Source organism: Bufo bufo, chromosome 3, assembly GCF_905171765.1.
Source record: "Bufo bufo chromosome 3, aBufBuf1.1, whole genome shotgun sequence".
Lineage (NCBI taxonomy): Eukaryota > Metazoa > Chordata > Amphibia > Anura > Bufonidae > Bufo > Bufo bufo.
Window position 1 is genome coordinate 346,450,250 of NC_053391.1, and position 19,303 is coordinate 346,469,552.

General features: G+C 43.3%; 1 protein-coding gene across 2 annotated transcripts in view; it reads left to right on the forward strand.

Moving 5' to 3' along the window:
• The window catches only part of MTF1 (metal regulatory transcription factor 1), a 50,744-nt gene extending 42,291 nt beyond the window's left edge, over nucleotides 1–8,453 (forward strand). For both annotated transcript variants that reach the window (XM_040424443.1, XM_040424444.1), the window contains exons 9-10: nucleotides 1,112–1,175; nucleotides 7,471–8,453. In XM_040424443.1, coding sequence (XP_040280377.1) covers nucleotides 1,112–1,175; nucleotides 7,471–7,856 — 450 coding nt within the window. In that variant the 3' untranslated portion in view covers nucleotides 7,857–8,453. The remainder of the gene's footprint in view (nucleotides 1–1,111; nucleotides 1,176–7,470) is intronic.
• Nucleotides 8,454–19,303: the final 10,850 nt, after the last annotated feature.

Sequence of the window (19,303 nt, forward strand, 5' to 3'; positions counted from 1 at the left end):
GCAATGTCTTGCCTGCCTGTCAGCTGAGCTCCTTGATGTCAAGAGACGTCTGTAATGGAGAACAGGAAACAGTGCTAGGGCCCGCTTCAAATGCAGGAGTCATCAATGCCTTTTCTTTACTGTATGAAACAGCAGATCGACAGAGATTATGCTTTTCGGTGTCTCTAACCCCCTCCTCAGTAGTACAGCTCAATGTAAAGATCAGACCTTATCCAGCCTTATGAGCATCAACAACTTTTCTTCTGAGGTCCTCAGAAATCTCCTTTGTTTGTGCCATGATACAATTCCTCAAACATGTTGTGAATACCAGACTTTGATAGATTCACGTTCTTTAAATAAAACGGATCACCAGCTCAAAACTGCCATCTTATTGATTGAAAACACCTGACTCTCTTATTTGACCTTCAAATTATCTGATAATCCTAAAGGTTCACATACTTTTGGCACTCGCAAATGTTATATTGGATCATTTTCCTCAATAAATAACTGGCCAAGTCTAATATTTGTCACTCATTTGTTTGATTTGGCTATCTTTATCTACTGTAAGGACTTGTGTGAAAATCTGAAGAAAAACTAAGTCAAATTTCTGGAGAAATATTGAACATTTTGAAGGGTTCACAAACTTTCCAGCACCACTATAAAAGAACAAACACCGTACAGCACAAAGAGTCACGACTTCTATCCCTTTTGTCTGAATGAAGTCTGTGACCAAAATAGATGTAACTAAACCTTTGATGAAAACACAAAGTAGCAGCAGCTCTGCTCAGAGCGTGCTACCCATTTGACTTTCATCATCTCAGCTTAGATCATACAGAGTGCGGATCCCCTAGACTATGTATGGATTCGTACTTTGCATGTTCCAAAAGCAAAGCAGAGTCCATGGAAGCCGAAGCGCTTTGAGCAGATCTGCTGCCGCTTAATTTTTTCATCATAGGTTAGCCTTTAAGAGACGTTTAATGTCATTTGATAGTTATGTTTACTCTGTATGAACTTCTTTTGTAAAACGGACAAAATATAGTTGGGTGCTTGAAGTGATGTAGTAAAAGTGAGTCTGCAGAAAATCCACTTGTGTTCCCCCGCTTTAAGTAATGAACTTTATTTCTTTACACAGCATCAAGCTCCAAAGGTAGAGAAGGTATACTTCACCACTACAGTCCCACTTACTAGCACTGGAGGTACGTGTCATGTCTCTCATCAAAGTTGGTAGACAAAGAATGTTACCATTGTTTATATACTCAAAAAAAAACGCATGCGACTCTCGAGGCTGGGATCACATATGGATTTTTTTTTATGCAGATTTTTGCGCCAATGCCAGAAGTGATTTCAAAAGAAATGGGAAATATAAAGAAAGTATATACATCTCTTGCCTTATGCATCAAAAATTGCACCTGAAACTGCATCAAAAATGGATTTTGTGATTCCAGCCTCCAAAGATGCTACACGCCAGATGTAGAGTAAAGGTCCTTTTAGACGGGACGATATTACAGCAGATTATTGAAAAGGAAGTGTTCCGTCCCGACAATCTGCTGCTTGCTGGTGGAGGATACGGCTGCATTTACATGGAGCGATCTCTAATGGCATCGCTTGTCCCCATACAGACTCGTTTTTCCTGGCAGTAGATCATGTTTACACAGCATAACCTGCTGCTTGCCTGTAGAGGATACAGGTCCATTTACATGGAGCGATCTATAATGGCATCGCTTGTCCCCTTACAGACTCGTTTTTCCGGGCAGTAGATCGTGTTTACACAGCATAACCTGCTGCTTGCCTGTAGAGGATACAAGTCCATTTACATGGAGCGATCTATAATGGCATCGCTTGTCCCCTTACAGACTCGTTTTTCCTGGCAGTAGATCGTGTTTACACAGCATAACCTGCTGCTTGCCGGTAGAGGATACAGGTCCATTTACATGGTGCGATCTCTAATGGCATCGCTTGTCCCCATACAGACTCGTTTTTCCTGGCAGTAGATCGTGTTTACACAGCATAACCTGCTGCTTGCCGGTAGAGGATACAGGTCCATTTACATGGAGCGATCTATAATGGCATCGCTTGTCCCCATACAGACTCGTTTTTCCTGGCATTAGATTGTGTTTACACAGCATAACCTGCTGCTTGCCGGTAGAGGATACAGGTCCATTTACATGGAGCGATCTATAATGGCATCGCTTGTCCCCTTACAGACTCGTTTTTCCTGGCAGTAGATCGTGTTTACACAGCATAACCTGCTGCTTGCCGGTAGAGGATACAGGTCCATTTACATGGAGCGATCTATAATGGCATCGCTTGTCCCCATACAGACTCGTTTTTCCTGGCAGTAGATTGTGTTTACACAGCATAACCTGCTGCTTGCCGGTAGAGGATACAGGTCCATTTACATGGAGCGATCTATATTGGCATCGCTTGTCCCCATACAGACTCGTTTTTCCTGGCAGTAGATCGTGTTTACACAGCATAACCTGCTGCTTGCCGGTAGAGGATACAGGTCCATTTACATGGAGCGATCTATAATGGCATCGCTTGTCCCCTTACAGACTCGTTTTTCCTGGCATTAGATTGTGTTTACACAGCATAACCTGCTGCTTGCCTGTAGAGGATACAGGTCCATTTACATGGAGCGATCTATAATGGCATCGCTTGTCCCCTTACAGACTCGTTTTTCCTGGCAGTAGATTGTGTTTACACAGCATAACCTGCTGCTTGCCGGTAGAGGATACAGGTCCATTTACATGGAGCGATCTATAATGGCATCGCTTGTCCCCATACAGACTCGTTTTTCCTGGCAGTAGATTGTGTTTACACAGCATAACCTGCTGCTTGCCGGTAGAGGATACAGGTCCATTTACATGGAGCGATCTATAATGGCATCGCTTGTCCCCATACAGACTCGTTTTTCCTGGCAGTAGATCGTGTTTACACAGCATAACCTGCTGCTTGCCGGTAGAGGATACAGGTCCATTTACATGGAGCGATCTATAATGGCATCGCTTGTCCCCTTACAGACTCGTTTTTCCTGGCATTAGATTGTGTTTACACAGCATAACCTGCTGCTTGCCGGTAGAGGATACAGGTCCATTTACATGGAGCGATCTATAATGGCATCGCTTGTCCCCATACAGACTCGTTTTTCCGGGCAGTAGATCGTGTTTACACAGCATAACCTGCTGCTTGCCGGTAGAGGATACAGGTCCATTTACATGGAGCGATCTATAATGGCATCGCTTGTCCCCATACAGACTCGTTTTTCCTGGCAGTAGATCGTGTTTACACAGCATAACCTGCTGCTTGCCGGTAGAGGATACAGGTCCATTTACATGGAGCGATCTCTAATGGCATCGCTTGTCCCCTTACAGACTCGTTTTTCCGGGCAGTAGATCGTGTTTACACAGCATAACCTGCTGCTTGCCTGTAGAGGATACAAGTCCATTTACATGGAGCGATCTATAATGGCATCGCTTGTCCCCTTACAGACTCGTTTTTCCTGGCAGTAGATTGTGTTTACACAGCATAACCTGCTGCTTGCCGGTAGAGGATACAGGTCCATTTACATGGAGCGATCTATAATGGCATCGCTTGTCCCCATACAGACTCGTTTTTCCTGGCAGTAGATTGTGTTTACACAGCATAACCTGCTGCTTGCCGGTAGAGGATACAGGTCCATTTACATGGAGCGATCTATAATGGCATCGCTTGTCCCCATACAGACTCGTTTTTCCTGGCAGTAGATCGTGTTTACACAGCATAACCTGCTGCTTGCCGGTAGAGGATACAGGTCCATTTACATGGAGCGATCTATAATGGCATCGCTTGTCCCCTTACAGACTCGTTTTTCCTGGCAGTAGATCGTGTTTACACAGCATAACCTGCTGCTTGCCGGTAGAGGATACAGGTCCATTTACATGGAGCGATCTATAATGGCATCGCTTGTCCCCATACAGACTCGTTTTTCCTGGCAGTAGATCGTGTTTACACAGCATAACCTGCTGCTTGCCGGTAGAGGATACAGGTCCATTTACATGGAGCGATCTATAATGGCATCGCTTGTCCCCATACAGACTCGTTTTTCCTGGCATTAGATTGTGTTTACACAGCATAACCTGCTGCTTGCCGGTAGAGGATACAGGTGCATTTACATGGAGCGATCTATAATGGCATCGCTTGTCCCCATACAGACTCGTTTTTCCGGGCAGTAGATCGTGTTTACACAGCATAACCTGCTGCTTGCCGGTAGAGGATACAGGTCCATTTACATGGAGCGATCTATAATGGCATCGCTTGTCCCCATACAGACTCGTTTTTCCGGGCAGTAGATCGTGTTTACACAGCATAACCTGCTGCTTGCCGGTAGAGGATACAGGTCCATTTACATGGAGCGATCTATAATGGCATCGCTTGTCCCCTTACAGACTCGTTTTACCGGGCATTAGATCGTGTTTACACAGCATAACCTGCTGTTGGGAAATTAGGATTTTTGTGTTCGCACAAACAGTCCAATTACCCGATGAACGGTCGTTCATCAGGTAATCGGCGGTACATTTACACCGACTATGAACGCACATTAGCAATGATCTATGCAATTCTCGGCAGTAAAAAGGTTATTATGTAAAGAAGGCTACATGTGAGGGGTATATCTGAAAACATTTATGATGTTATTATAATGATTTAGCCTAGACCTCTCTAATTATTTTTATTGAAGCCAAAGTGTACCTCCAATTATATAGAGAATTGATTATAGTGCAGGAGAGTACACTGGCATGATGGACCGCTGCCAGCCTTTTTCGTTCTCCCTTCTTAGCTCAGTGCTCATCAGGATTTGAACTGAGAAATCATCTCTAAAACACAGTTGCTATTGATACACATGGTGAACTGAGTAGGGCACCTTGCCCTTAGCAACTTGTCTCAGATTGTTCAAGTTTTCATCTTGGTCATTTCTGTGTTGTGGGCTGAAATGGATCAAACAGGTGTAGCCACTTGTTAATCTTTGTGAGCCTTTCTGCCCCCCTCCCCCTCCCCCAAACACGCGCGGGCACACATCACCGCAGTTTACCCACCATATCAAGGTGCTGATTAGACAGCATGAATATTGTACAGGTGTGCCTTAGACTGCCCACAATAAAAGGCCACTCTGAAATGTGCAGTTTGATCACACGGCACAATGCCACAGATGTCGCAACGTTTGAGGGAGCGTGCAATTGGCATGCTGACTGCAGGAATGTCTACCAGAACTGCTGCCCGTGCAATGAATGTTCATTTCTCTACCATAAGCCGTCTCCAAAGGCGTTTCAGAGAATTTGGCAGTATATCCAACCAGCCTCACAACCGCAGACCACGTGTAACCACACCAGCCCAGGACCTCCACATCCAGCATGTTCACCTTCATGATTGTCTGAGACCAGCCACCCGGACAGCTGCAGCAACAATGGGTTTGCATAACCAAAGAATTTCTGCACAAACAGTCTCAGGGAAGGTCATCTGCATGCTCGTCGTCCTCATCGGGGTCTGGTCCTGACTGTAGTTCGTTGTCGTAACCGACTTGAGTGGGCAAATGCTCACATTCGATGGCGTCTGGCACGTTGGAGAGGCGTTCTGTTCACGGATGAGTCCCGGTTTTCACTGTTCAGGGCAGATGGCAGACAGTGTGTGTGGCGTGTGGGTGAGCGGTTTGCTGGCGTCAACGTTGTGGATAGAGCGGCCCATGGTGGCGGTGGGGTTATGGTATGGGCAGGCATATGTTATGGACAGTGAACACAGGTGCATTTTATATGCACAGAGATACCGTGACGAGATCCTGAGGTCCATTGTTGTGCCATTCATCCACAACCATCACCGCATGTTGCAGCATGATAATGCAAGGATCTGTACACGATTTCTAACATCCCAGTTCTTGCATGGCCAGCATACTCACCGGACATGTCACCCATTGAGCATGTTTGGGATGCTCTGGATCGCCGTATACGACAGTGTTCCAGTTCCTGCCAATATTCTGCAACTTCGCACAACTATTGAAGAGGAGAGGACCAACATTCCACAGGCCACAATCAACAACCTGATCAACTCCATGCGACGGAGAGGTGTTGAGAATTGTATAAGGCGATTAGAAAGAAAATGATAGAAAAGCATTTAAAAGTAAAGGTTATAAGACCATCTTCAAACAGCTTGATGTTAATGTTATTACCGTAGCATATGTTATTCTGAAGTTTAAGGTCTACAGGACCGTAGTCAACCTTCCTGGACGTGGCTGCAAGAGGAAAACTGTGACAGCTAGAGCAGTGTGCTCCCGAGGAGTGGGCCATAATACCTGCGGACAGGTGCAGAAGTCTCATTGAAAGTTATAGAAATCGCATGCCTCAAAAGGTTGTGCAAAAAAATATTAAGTTAAAGGGTTTCATCAATATCAGATCGGCGGGAGGGCTGACTCCCAGCACACCCGCCAATCAGCTGTTTGAAGAGAAACCAGCGGTGAGAGAGGGCTGCCTTCCCTTCACTGTTTACCTGTTCGCCACTGCAACTGTAATTACATCTCAGGAGTCCCATTCACATTTATGGTACTTTCCCATTCATTTGAACAGGAAGGCGACATCCCATAGAAGTGAATGAGACGCCATTGCTGTAATTGCACTGTTCACCGCTGCAGTTGTCACGGCGAGCAGGTAAACCATGAAGAGAAGGCCGTGGTCATACCCCCGCTGCTTTCTCTTCAAACAGCTGATCGATGGGGTGCTTGGGGTCCCCCCTCCACCGATCTAATATTTTTTACCTATCCTCAGGTCACCAATATAAAATAAAGTGGACAACCCCTTTAAGGCTACCATCATTTTTGTCCAGGCCAATTTTATTAGTTATTTATACATTTCATAAATTATTCTGTTGAACCACAATGCAAAAGCAATGTCTGTTTTTATTAGTTGATTTTAACAAAATATTTATTTATTATTACTTTTGTCAATTTGAGTTATGTTAGTGACCATTGTGGGGTTTTCTTTCTTTAAAGGGGTTGTCTGGGTTCAGAGCTGAACCCGGACATACCCACATTTTCACCCAGGCATCCCCCTTATATGAGCATCGGAGAATTTCATGCTTCCGCCTAGCAGTGTTCCTGGTGATGTCACCGGCTCTGATGGGCGGGCTTTACGCTGCCATGGCCGTTTTACAGGCTAGGGCATCGCTAAAGCCGGCCTATTAGTGTCGGTAACGTCACTGGGCTCACTGCTGGGTGGAAGCCTCCGCCTAGCAGTCCCTATGGAGAGATCATTCAGCAATTCAGCGCATGGCAAAGGAGAGCATCGGAGCATGAAATACTCCAATGCTCATATTAGGGGAGTTGCCTGGGTGAAAATGTGGGTATGTCTGGATTCAGCTTCTTTAACGGAAGGGTACAATTGTGTCCACGTGTGTATGTATAGACCTTCCATATCCATTTGTGATTTGGTGCTGCAGATGCTTAGATTCCTAACATTGTGTGTTTTTCAGGTACCACTGTGCAGCAGATTGGTTTGAGCCTTCCTGTTATCATCATAAAACAAGAAGAGTCCTGTCAGTGTCAGTGTGCCTGCAGAGACTCTGTTAAAGAGACATCTGCAAACCGCAAAAGATGTCCGACTCCCACTACAGACTCGAACAATGACCCAAAGCCAGCAGCTGAGCCATCCCCTCCTTATTCTGTTCCCCTTCCACCATCACCCTGTGAAGGGAGCAGTGGACACTTAATGAACTCTACAGACTCTCAACCATGGACACCTTCTTCTATAGACCTCTCAGACTTCTTGTCCCTCCGAAGTCCAGAGAAGTCCTCCTCTCTGGTTCCTATGGAAGCCTTACTGCAAGATGACATCAGCCTTAGCGGTTTTTCCAAGTAGACTGGAAAATCAGCCAATGGACTGGAAATTTTTTCGGATATTTTTGTAGTCTTCTTACTTGCAATACACAGTATCCATCTCTGGCTACATAACTGACATCTCTACATTCAAACCATTTTATTATGTGATAGATGAACAGAGTCTTTTTATTGTATGGATAGAAAGGTAGCAGCTTTACCCTGTGGCACTGAGAAGGGCTGTTAGCCAGGATACACAGTAACCCATTGCTTTATTGCACTTTAAGTCACTTTGTGGAATTTCAGGGGGTGTATATATTTAATGTAACTCATGACATAGGTAAGTCACTGGAGTTTGTTTTATGAGGTATTATTGTTACTAGACATTTTACAATGGGACAGCTATATAAAAGATCATGTTTTAATATTTGCTTTATTTGCATCATTTCATGGAGGGATGCTGAAAGCCTACTTATGATCACGTTGCATTCTTGAAGTGACATCCCGGTTACTTTTAAGTTCCAGTTGCTAATCTTTTGCCATTAAAGGGCATCTATCAGCAGATTTGTACCTATGACACGTCCTGACCTGTTACATGTGCACTTGGTAGCTGAAGGCATCTGTGTTGGTCCCAAGTTCATATGTGCCAGCATTGCTGAGAAATATGATGTTTTAATATATGCAAATAACCCTTTAGGAGCACTGGGGGAGTTGCCATTACACCTAAAGGCTCTGCTCTCTCTACAACTGCCGCGCTCCCTCTCCACTTTGACTTTAGGAGAAGTCAAGGCCAGGTGTGATGACGTTTACACTGCCTTAGAGAGCAGAGCCTCTAAGTGTAACGGAAACAACCCGATTGCTCCTAGAGGCTCTGTTGCATATATTAAAATTGCATTTTTTTTCCCAGCACTGAACATGGAACCGACACAGATGCCTTCAGCTGTCAAACGCACATGTAACGGGCCAGTTTATAGGTACAAATCTGGTGACAGATGCCCTTTAAGTGAAAATATGTCCCCAGCAATAAGAAATTGATAATGGTATTAAAATGTTTAATATTCGTCAGAAATACATGGTAACAAAGCATAGGGTTTACAACAACATACTGTAATAAGATGCCAAACTAATACATTCTGCTCCTTTATGAACCAAACTGAGATACATGAATCCATTATATGGCACTTAAAGGAACACTAAACACAGAAAATGCACAACATATTAAAAACATATTCAAAGTCAATATAAAAATATATAAAGAAATGTTCTCTGTGTCCCACGAGTCGGCCATGGCCCTCCTCCTCACTGTCCTGTGACAAGCTGTAAGACAACTGGCCAATGCCCTGGATTGCGAAGCCTTGCCCCTTTTTGAGCCCCATCCCCTCAGTCAGACACCAGCGTAATGCCTCATTCACACGTCAGTGTTTTGGTCAGTGATTTCCATCATTAAGGGCTCTTGCACACGACCTTATGTATTTTGCGGTCCGCAAAAAACACTGATGACGTCGTGTGCATTCCATATTTTGCAGAACGGAACAGCTGGCCCCTAATAGAACAGTACTATCCTTGTCCGTAATGTGGACAATAATAGGACATGTTCTATTTTTTTGCGGAACGGAAATACGGACGTATGGAAACGTAATGCACACAGAGTAACTTCCCGCTTTTTTTGCAGACCCATTGAAATGAATGGTTCCGTATACGGTCCGCAAAAAAAACGGTGCAGACACGGAAAGAAAATACATTCGTGTGCATGAGCCCTAATTGAGAGCCAAAACAAGGTCATACTGACGTATGAATGAGGCTTAAGGAAGAGATCAGTAGGAGATGAATCCCCTTCTCTGCAGGATAACCACTGTTCGTCAGGATCATGCAAAAAATGATGGGGACTGATAGTGAGGACGACTATTTCTTGTTTACTTACTCATATCTAAGTTTAGTGTTCCTTTAACCCACATTCAGGATAAGCTTGTGATGACATAGCTACATAAATAAAGGATGCGCTTAAATGGGTTGTCCAGCCTTATGGGTGTTTTTAAAGGGTAACTGTCATATTTTATTTTATTTGCTAGTTTATTAGAGCTAGGCATGTATACCTGAGTTAGTCTGTCAATGATTGTCAAAAGATCTGTAATTACCTTATAATAACAGCTTTCATTATTGTCCCCTGTCCCTTTCCACTGCTCCCTTAAAAGACCGTTGCTATGGCTCATCTGTCTCCGGCTAGGAAGACGGAGGGGCAGTCCTTCACACTGCATGCCTGCATTAGGCTTCAGAGTGAGGAGGCGTGTCTCTCAGTAATCCAATCTGATTGGCTGGCAGGAAGCTGCTGGCTACAGCAAGTTTGTATGTGACCTGAGGGAATGCAGTTTTGGCCTCGGAGAACTGGCAGAGGAGCCATCTTGAGAAGATCCTCATAAGGTAGAATTCTAAACAGCCGTAACTAAGGGAAAAACTCAAGGAAAACAGTGGTAAGTGAAGAAACTAAAGACTGCTTTATGCATAATGCTGCTGCAGCAGTAACATATGCTAAAATAGATTTTTTGCTGAAAATCTGACAGTTATCCTTTAACTAGCCCCAGGAAAGTGTTATAACAAAAAAAAAAAATCATGCTTGCCTGCTCCCCACCACCCTGGTTGCCTTCCACTGTAGCCAATGACTGTCGTCAACGTTGATGTGTCCACAAGCAACATGTCACCCAGCTGTGACGTCACCAATGAGGCCAGTCATAGGCTGCAGCAGCACATGACACCATTCAGAAGTTCACAAGCCAGGAACATTGTGGAACAAAGCTATGGCGCGTTAAAAACGCCCTCAAGGCTGGACAACCACTTTAACAAGAAAAACAACGAACTAAAAAGTTATAATTAAAATCATTGACTTAATATTATTTGTTTTAAGACGTATACTTAGTGTGTGTGTGTGTGTGTTTTCGTTACCCTTTTTTCTTTTTCTTTTTTGTATGTTAAAGCCTCCCCTAATAGCTCAGTGGCAATCTCCTTACCTGGGTCTGCCATTATTGATATTGCCATTAGGAAAAATTCAGGGATTGATGCATTGTTACATTGTGCCTTTAATTGCCAGTTAAATGTGAAATGTGTTACCATAGTAAATATGCCATGTGCTCTTTGTGCTGCTCCATTGTCTTGCTCTATAGCCAACTAATCCTCCTGATCCGCAGACCGCTACCTGTCGAAAGCTTCACAATGCACTTGCTCAGCCTCCCTGGTAAACCTATTGGGAGTCATTTATTAAGGGACTTGCTACTATTTTAGTCGAAAATAGTCACAAGTCCTTTTTTACCCGCATGGCCGGTTTCATGCAGTGTTCAACAGTTGGGCGGAGCAGGTTGAAGGCCGCACCTCGACATAAAATGGACAAATCTAGTGGAAGCACGGGGGGGGGGGGGGGGGGGGCATTACAAGCAGTCTTAGTAAATGTGCCCTATTGAGTACAAAGGATTCGTATTGATGCCATTAAGGTATATTCACACAGAAATTACTGTGATTACAAATTACCGTTTTTTTAGCCCCATAAGACGTACTTTTTCCCCCCAAAAAAATGGGGCGAATGCTGACCGTTTAACATCGCAGTTTGCGATGTACGAGCGAGCGGGGGAGGGACTGGGAGGAGGAGCTGGGGGCCGGCAATTGCGGCTGGGCGGTGCAGTCACTGTACTATAGCCCCGCCCCGCTGCTCCAGTGCTGCACAAATATAAAAGGTCTTATTCAATTAAAAGTTATTAAACATGCCCCCCAACTCCTAATAGTACCGTACATCTTAATAGCTTCTGTACAATGCGGGCGGCAGCGTAACTCCCTGATGTCACGTGCCTGCGCTGCCTACTTTATGAATGAAGCAGGCGGCGCAGGCAAGTGACGTCAGTGAGTGACGCGCCGGCCGCCCGGCCTGCCTGCCGGCATTGTACAGAAGCTATTAGGATGTACGGTACTATTAGGAGTGAGGGGGCATGTGTAATCATTTTTAATTGAATAAGACATTTTATATTTGTATGCGGGGAAGGGGGGGGAAATCTGTGGATGGCACATATATAACAGTGCCGTCCACCGACCCCCCCCCCCCCCCCCTGTAACAGTGCCAGCCACAGATCCCCCCTGTAACAGTGTCCGTCATCCACAGATCCCCCCCATAACAGTGTCCGTCATCCACAGATCCCCCCCATAACAGTGTCCGTCATCCACAGATCTCCCCCCATAACGGTGTCCATCATCCACAGATCCCCCCATAACAGTGTCCGTCATCCACAGATCCCCCCCATAACAGTGTCCGTCATCCACAGATCCCCAGTAATAGTGCCATCCACAGACCACCATTAGTTCCAAACCCACCAAAAGCACACCTTTTGGTTAAAACATTTTTTTTCTTATTTTCCTCCCCAAAAACCTAGGTGCGTCTTATGGGCCGGTGTGTCTTATAGGGCGAAAAATACGGGTAATACCATTCAGCTGAATGGGGTTGTTTCTGCAGCATCTGCATGGATTTCTGCAACAAATCTGCCACATGTAAAAATACACTGAAATACTATGGACAGATGGATACCTTTGGGACATTTTTTTTTTTTTTCACTGCATTGTACACATTTTGGCCTAAAAACCTTTTTCTTTTATTTTTCAATTGATTTAATTTTAAAATGAACAGTTTTTCCTTTGCAGCTTTCACTTTCACTGCATTGCTTTCTGGTTCACGGTGAGCTTGTCAGAGAGCTGCTCTGGCAGTTGGATCTGTAGCCCTTATATCTGAACTCCTGACAGCTTATAAAGACTCATTTAAGATAAATTCTTATCAAAGTGATAAGAATTTAGCTATTATAAGTGTTTATGAGCTGTTAGGAAAGTACAGATGAAGCCGCCAGAGCAGCTCTGTGACAGACTCATTGTAAACCAGAAAGCGATGCAGTGAAAGGTGCAGAGGAAAAACTGTTGACATTTTTTGGTTATTAAAAATCAATAGAAAAAACTTTTTGTCCAAAATGAGTAGAATGCAGTGATAATACTTACCATAACCAGGAGTGACCCGAGGTAACATACTAACCAAAATCTGACCATGTGAAAGCGGCCTTACATGGCTTTCATGCTGTTAACTTTAAGGCCTTGATGTGGTTGATAGACTGGCACGCTGTATCTGTAAACAAGTAGGGAGCAGACGGAATGTATTTAATATAGATAGATTTATTTTCCCTCTTATGATTAAAATATACAAATAAAATGTGCAAAAAACGTATAGATAAAAAATAAAAAAGGATAATCAAAAGTAATATACAATAAAATAATGAAAAATGTTAAAAAAGTAATAAAAAAAATGAAAAAAAAAACATGGGTGATCCGCCAGGATATGTAAAATGGTAATAGAAGTAAAAGGCTATATCACTGACGGTAATACGGTGTCCAAAATCGTCCCTCCTAGGGTAAAGTCACTATTTCTCAGTAATTTACAGGAGTTAAGTTGAAAATCTCAGTTCATCAGAAGTATGGTTGTCCTTGGGTTAGTTGTCAGCCACTATAGTCTATAGATGTTGAAATCGTGAGCTGATCAGTGGTATAATTATTGTTTGGCTGTGCAGACAAGGATAATTCACTGGATATACAGGTGAAACTCGAAAAATTTGAATATCGTGCAAAAGTCCATTTATTTCAGTAATGCAAATTAAAAGGAATTGCATTACTAAAACTTAAAAATTTAATTTTGTGACAAGGTCCAATATTCTAGGCTCAAAATGTCACACTCTAGTCAGCTAATTAATCCATACCCCCTAAGCAAAGGGTACCTCAAAATTGTGACTTTGGGGTTTCATAAGCTGTAAGCCATAATCATCCAAATTATAACAAATAAAGGCTTGAAATATCTCACTTTGCATGTAATGAGTCTATCTCATAAGTTAGTTTCACATTTTAAGTTGCATTACTGAAATAATCTTTGAACAATATTCTAATTTTTCGAGTTTAACCTGTATATAATTATTGTTTGGCTGTGCAGACAAGGATAATCCACTGGATAAATATAATTGTTGTTTGGCTGTGCAGACGGGGATAATCCACCGAATGTATAATTATAGTGGTGTACTTTTTATATGTCCACAGTGCAGTAATATTTAGAATACCTCTGATGGGCTTGTGCTACTGTGTATTAGCTGTTTACACCTGTAAAAATCCAGCTTCACATTAAGTCAGTGGTGCGGCTTCTTTAGCACCTTCAATGGGTTAAGTCTTATAGCAGGCAGGTATTGTTTAAATCGCTCCTGTGGCGTCCCACACGGAGGCAAATCCTTTGCGATGTCTCCTGTATGCGTTGCCGCTCCTCTCCAGTGAGTTGTCCGGCAGAGTTCTCTGCTCTCTGTGTTTCCTGATGTGCGCTCGGCGTCCCACGTGGTCTAGGTCCACTGGTTGTACATATCTGGATAGGCTGTCGTGGATATGCAGGCTGGTATAGTTGTAGGGAAGCGCTTCCTATTGATGTATAGTGTCCTTTACTAGCAGGTATTTCACCACTACCCCAACATATCAGACTCAAAAGACCCTACAACTATACCAGTCTGCATATCAACAGCCTATCCTGATATGTACAACCAGCGGACCTAGACCACGTGGGACGCCGAGCTTGCCGCGCGCACATCGGGAAACACAGAGAGCAGAGAACTCTGCCGGACAACACACTGGAGAGGAGCGGCCACGTATACAGGAGACATCGAAAGGTAACAGCAGGCAGGAAATTGCCTCCGTGTGGGACGCCACAGGAGCGATTTAAACAATACCTGCCTGCTATAGGACTTAACCCATTTAAGGTGCTAAAGAAGCCGCACCACTCACCTAATGTGAAGCTGGATTTTTACAGGTGTAAACAGCTAATACACAGTAGCACAAGCCCATCAGAGGTATTCTAAATATTATTCCCCTAAAGTGGGGAAAATTGGCTTCTACCTCACAGTTGTTTTTTTTGCCTTCCTCTGGATCAACTTGCATGGTAACGGGCCGAACTGGATGGACAAATGTCTTTTCCAGCTCTTCACGGTAAAAAAAGGCTTTATTCAACTTCCATAAAATCCGACATCAAAACTGAGACATTTTGTTGTGACGTGTTTCGGGCTGTTACATCCTAGCCCTTCATCAAGACAAACAAATAAACTAAAAACCTCCATTTTATACACAGGCAGAAACCTGCCCACTTGATTGAATGATTTCCATCACCTGGAACAAGCACCTGGTGGCCATAGAATACTGGACATAGGGAAAACAATCCCAATCAAGTGGGACGGAGCCATAAATAGAAGAAAATCAAATCATTTATATTGTAGGGTTAAATCATGTTTTCTGTTCAGCCCTTTAGGTATACATGTTCCAAGGTTGAACATCCAGTATGTCTCTACTAAAAAGTTTTGGTCTGCGATCTCCCCCTCTAACCAAAACAGTAACCCTTTCGATATTTAATATATTGTTGCAATTTGTGTGTACTGCCATTCGATGTAGATGCAATATCTTTACTGACTGACATATGCATGCAACAAATACATTTCTTGCTTCCACATTTAAAATTTCCCTTGGTGGTTAGCCACACTGGTTCACACATTGCGTTTTCCAAAAATAGGCTAGGGCTGACTTTTTGTCCAATGGTTGGTGCTTTCTTCTTATACCTGCCTCTGCAATATCCCCCCAACCTTCATCAAAACTTATCACTGGAAAATGTTTACGCAAAATATTGCAGACAAGGGGATACTCGGCACTATAATTTGTGACGAAAGTTACAGGTTCGCTTGAATCCTGAGTGCGGGTTCGAACATTTTTATTTCTCTTAGTTTTTTTTCTTGTGAACCTGCTTCGCACTCCTGATTCGAGCGAATATAAGTGAGTCTCTATCCACAGATATTGCATGTTCCTTTGCCTTACGAATATTCTCCATCGAATATCCCCTGATCCGCAACCTTGCAGAAATGTCAGAGGCTTCCTTTGCAAATAGATTCAAAGAAGAGCAATTGCGCCGTGCCCTCAACATCTCCCCTTTGGGAATGTTCTTGGCTACATGAGGGGGATGGCAGGATGATGCATGGAGTAAAGTGTTACCCGCAGTGGTTTTACAATGTGTGCAGGTGTAAACCTTCTGGTTCTCTCGATCACCCCACAATAAAAGGTCCCGAAAAACAATCGAGAAAAAATCGCTGACCAAAGTGAGCTTGATCGAGGGAACACTGTCCAAATACTCCACAAATGACTTCAACTCTTTCACATCACCCTGCCATACCCATAACATGTCGTCAATAAAGCGACAATACCATTTTATAGACATCAGATATGGGTTACTGTCCAAAAATAAAAAACTGTTCTCCCACCATGCCATAAACACATTTGCCACCGAAGACGAAATATTTTTGCACCCATTGAAACTCCGGATATTTGTAAATAATATGATCCATTAAACATAAAAAAAATTATGCTTAAGCAGAAAATCGGTACAAATATAATCTCGGAGTTCCAAGGTGTAATTGCTAAACATATCCAAAAACCATTTCAAAGCTACAATCGCCAAATGGTGAGGGATGTTAGTGTACAGTGAATTAATATCAGCAGTAACCCATACTAACTCTTCTCGCCATACAAATTGATGGAAATTTTGGAGAATGCTACATGTGTCCCTGAGATAGCCCGGTATATGAGGTACAAGGGGTTGCAGCAAGGAATCGACCCATTCTGAAAGTCGTTCCGAATATGATCCGATTCCTGCCACAATAGGTCTTAAAGGTGGAGGAAAACCCTCCTTGTGCACTTTAGGGAGAGCATGGAATATAGGTGTGCTCGGGTGCTCAACATATATAAATTATTTTTCTTTTTCAGATAGAACACCTAGGTGCACCCCTTCCTGAAGGATGTCGTGTAACCTGGACTGATACTGGGGGAGGGGGTGGTTGCTAGTGGTAAATACATATTGGTGTCTTTTAACATATTCTCGATTTGCATTCTATAAACCTCACTATCCAGCAACACCACTGCTCCCCCTTATCAGCCCTACGGACAACAACATCCTTCATGTTAGACAGCTTGGTGAGAGCTGTATGTTCCTCTTTCGATAAAGTCCTATGCTGACTATTATGTCTAATGTGGTTCTTTAAGGAACAGAGATCTTTCTCCACTAATTCTTGGAATCTATCGAGAGCAAGGGATCTAGATTGAATAGGGTAAAAATCCCTGTTGGAAGTTTTAAAACCAATAGAGGAATTCTGCAAAGATACATCATCTGGCTCTCGATACATTCCCAGCAGTGAGGAGATCTGAACAAGTTCAGGGAAATCAAAAACATTCTGATTAGACAACACATCAATGTCCAACATACTCCCCCCTGATGGATTATCACCAGAGGCCAACGGTTGTTCCATATTTCGATCTCTATCGATACAGGCAAAATGCTTTCTCAAAGTCAGGTTTCTTGCTAGACGGTTCACATCTATAATAGTACGATAAAGGTCAAAATGGCAGGACGGGGAAAATTAAAGACCTTTACATAACACTTGTTCCTGTACTGATGAAATAATTTTAGATGAAAGGTTAATTACCTGTATATCATCAGTCGTTACTTTCGACGAGCAGGATATAGTCGATCTTTTGTAATGCTTTCTCCCCGTCCTGCGTTTTTTGCCTGTATCTTATGGCCAATATTTTCTTTTTCTTTAATCGCTGGACCCTGGCTCTTGGAATTTTCACCCCCATGGAATTCGGAGGCTCCTAGATCTTCTACAGAGTCAGAGACCGCATTGTGTGGATCCGCTTCAGTTGAACTGAAAGACACTCTGGAATCTCGTCTGTTCCTTGATCGATTAATCCTCTTCAGAATGGATCGAGGAGTACCCGATTTGTTATTAGACCATGTATACACTGCGCTGGTACTATAGTCCAATAGATCACCATTGAATTTGCCTTGTTTAAAATCCATAAGGCTCTTTTCTAATTAATTTAGGTTTTCTTTTAATTTCAAATCGATATCCATGAACTTCGGCTCAAATTCGTAACATGCAATCCCTTCTTGAAGTGTTTTAATTTCTTCATGAATTTCTTTGAGTGCGATTTCTTCATATACAACAATGAGTCGCAACAATTGAAAGGAGCATTCCGTAAGAATATCATGCCACTGTGTAGTAAAAACATCGGAATAAGTAGCAGTGGGTTTCTTTTTTATACGTAAACCTCGAGGTATCATATTTTTTTTCAAGGTACCTTTTCAAAGAGGTCAAGTCCCACCATGTACGTAATTCCTTTGTGAGAAGTCTCTCTAATGATGGCATCTTAATTTTCTGATCCATTTCGCCCTGTTCAGGCTTATCAGGTGTATTAAAGATGTTATCCATTTTTCTCAGCCGATCCTCATATTCTTCCACGGATCGCAAAGCTGCGGACATTTCTATATAACACACCGGATCAAGGAAGTAAGATATGCAAAATAATAGCAACGGTGGAGGGAGTGCACGCTGTCCAGGATACTTGAAAGTAGGTAAAAGGAAAATCACTGCAGCTCTAACCTGCCACCTCCCCGTGGAGCACGGATGATCAGACCTGGGCTGTCTGGAGCAAAATATGGAAAAAACAAGGATTCCAGCTCTTCACAGTAAAAAAAAAGCTTTATTCGACTTCCATAAAATCCGACATCAAAAGTGAGACGTTTTGTTGTGACGCGTTTCGGGCTGTTCCATCCTAGCCCTTCATCAAGACAAACAAATAAACTAAAAACCTCCATTTTATACACCGGCAGAAACCTGCCCACTTGATTGAATGATTTCCATCACCTGGAACAAGCACCTGGTGGCCATAGAATACTGGACATAGGGAAAACAATCCCAATCAAGTGGGACGGAGCCCTAAATAGAAGAAAATCATTTATATTGTAGGGTTAAAGAGGTCCTTTCATCAGTATAATTTTAATAAACTAATAACCCTACCTAATAGTGCGGCTTCCACTGATGTTCCCCCTTTTTTTTTTTTTTTAAATCGGCCACCGAATGTTGAAATAATAGCCCCGTTTGTTCTGCTGCAGCGCCTGTCACTCAAGCGCTTTTTTTGTATGGGGCGTTGCTAAACTTTTTTCTTTGCTATGGGCCTTGGCTGAGAGCGCAGCCAATCAGAGCGCTCCTCTCTCAGCCAGGCAGAAGGAGCTAAAGTGCAGCGATGTCTAGGGGATGATTATGATACTTACCCTGCCGCTCGTACCGCTGCTTCCACACCCGTCGCGTCCCTCGGCCGGTCTATCTGATCTTTCGCTGATCTTTCTATCTGATCTGCCTGGCTGAGAGAGGAGCGCTCTGATTGGCTGCGCTCTCAGCCAAGGCCCATAGCAAAGAAAAAAGTTTAGCAACGCCCCATACAAAAAAGCGCTTGAGTGACAGGCGCTGCAGCAGAACAAACGGGGCTATTATTTCAACATTCGGTGGCCGATTAAAAAAAAAAAAAAAAGGGGGAACATCAGTGGAAGCCGCACTATTAGGTAGGGTTATTAGTTTA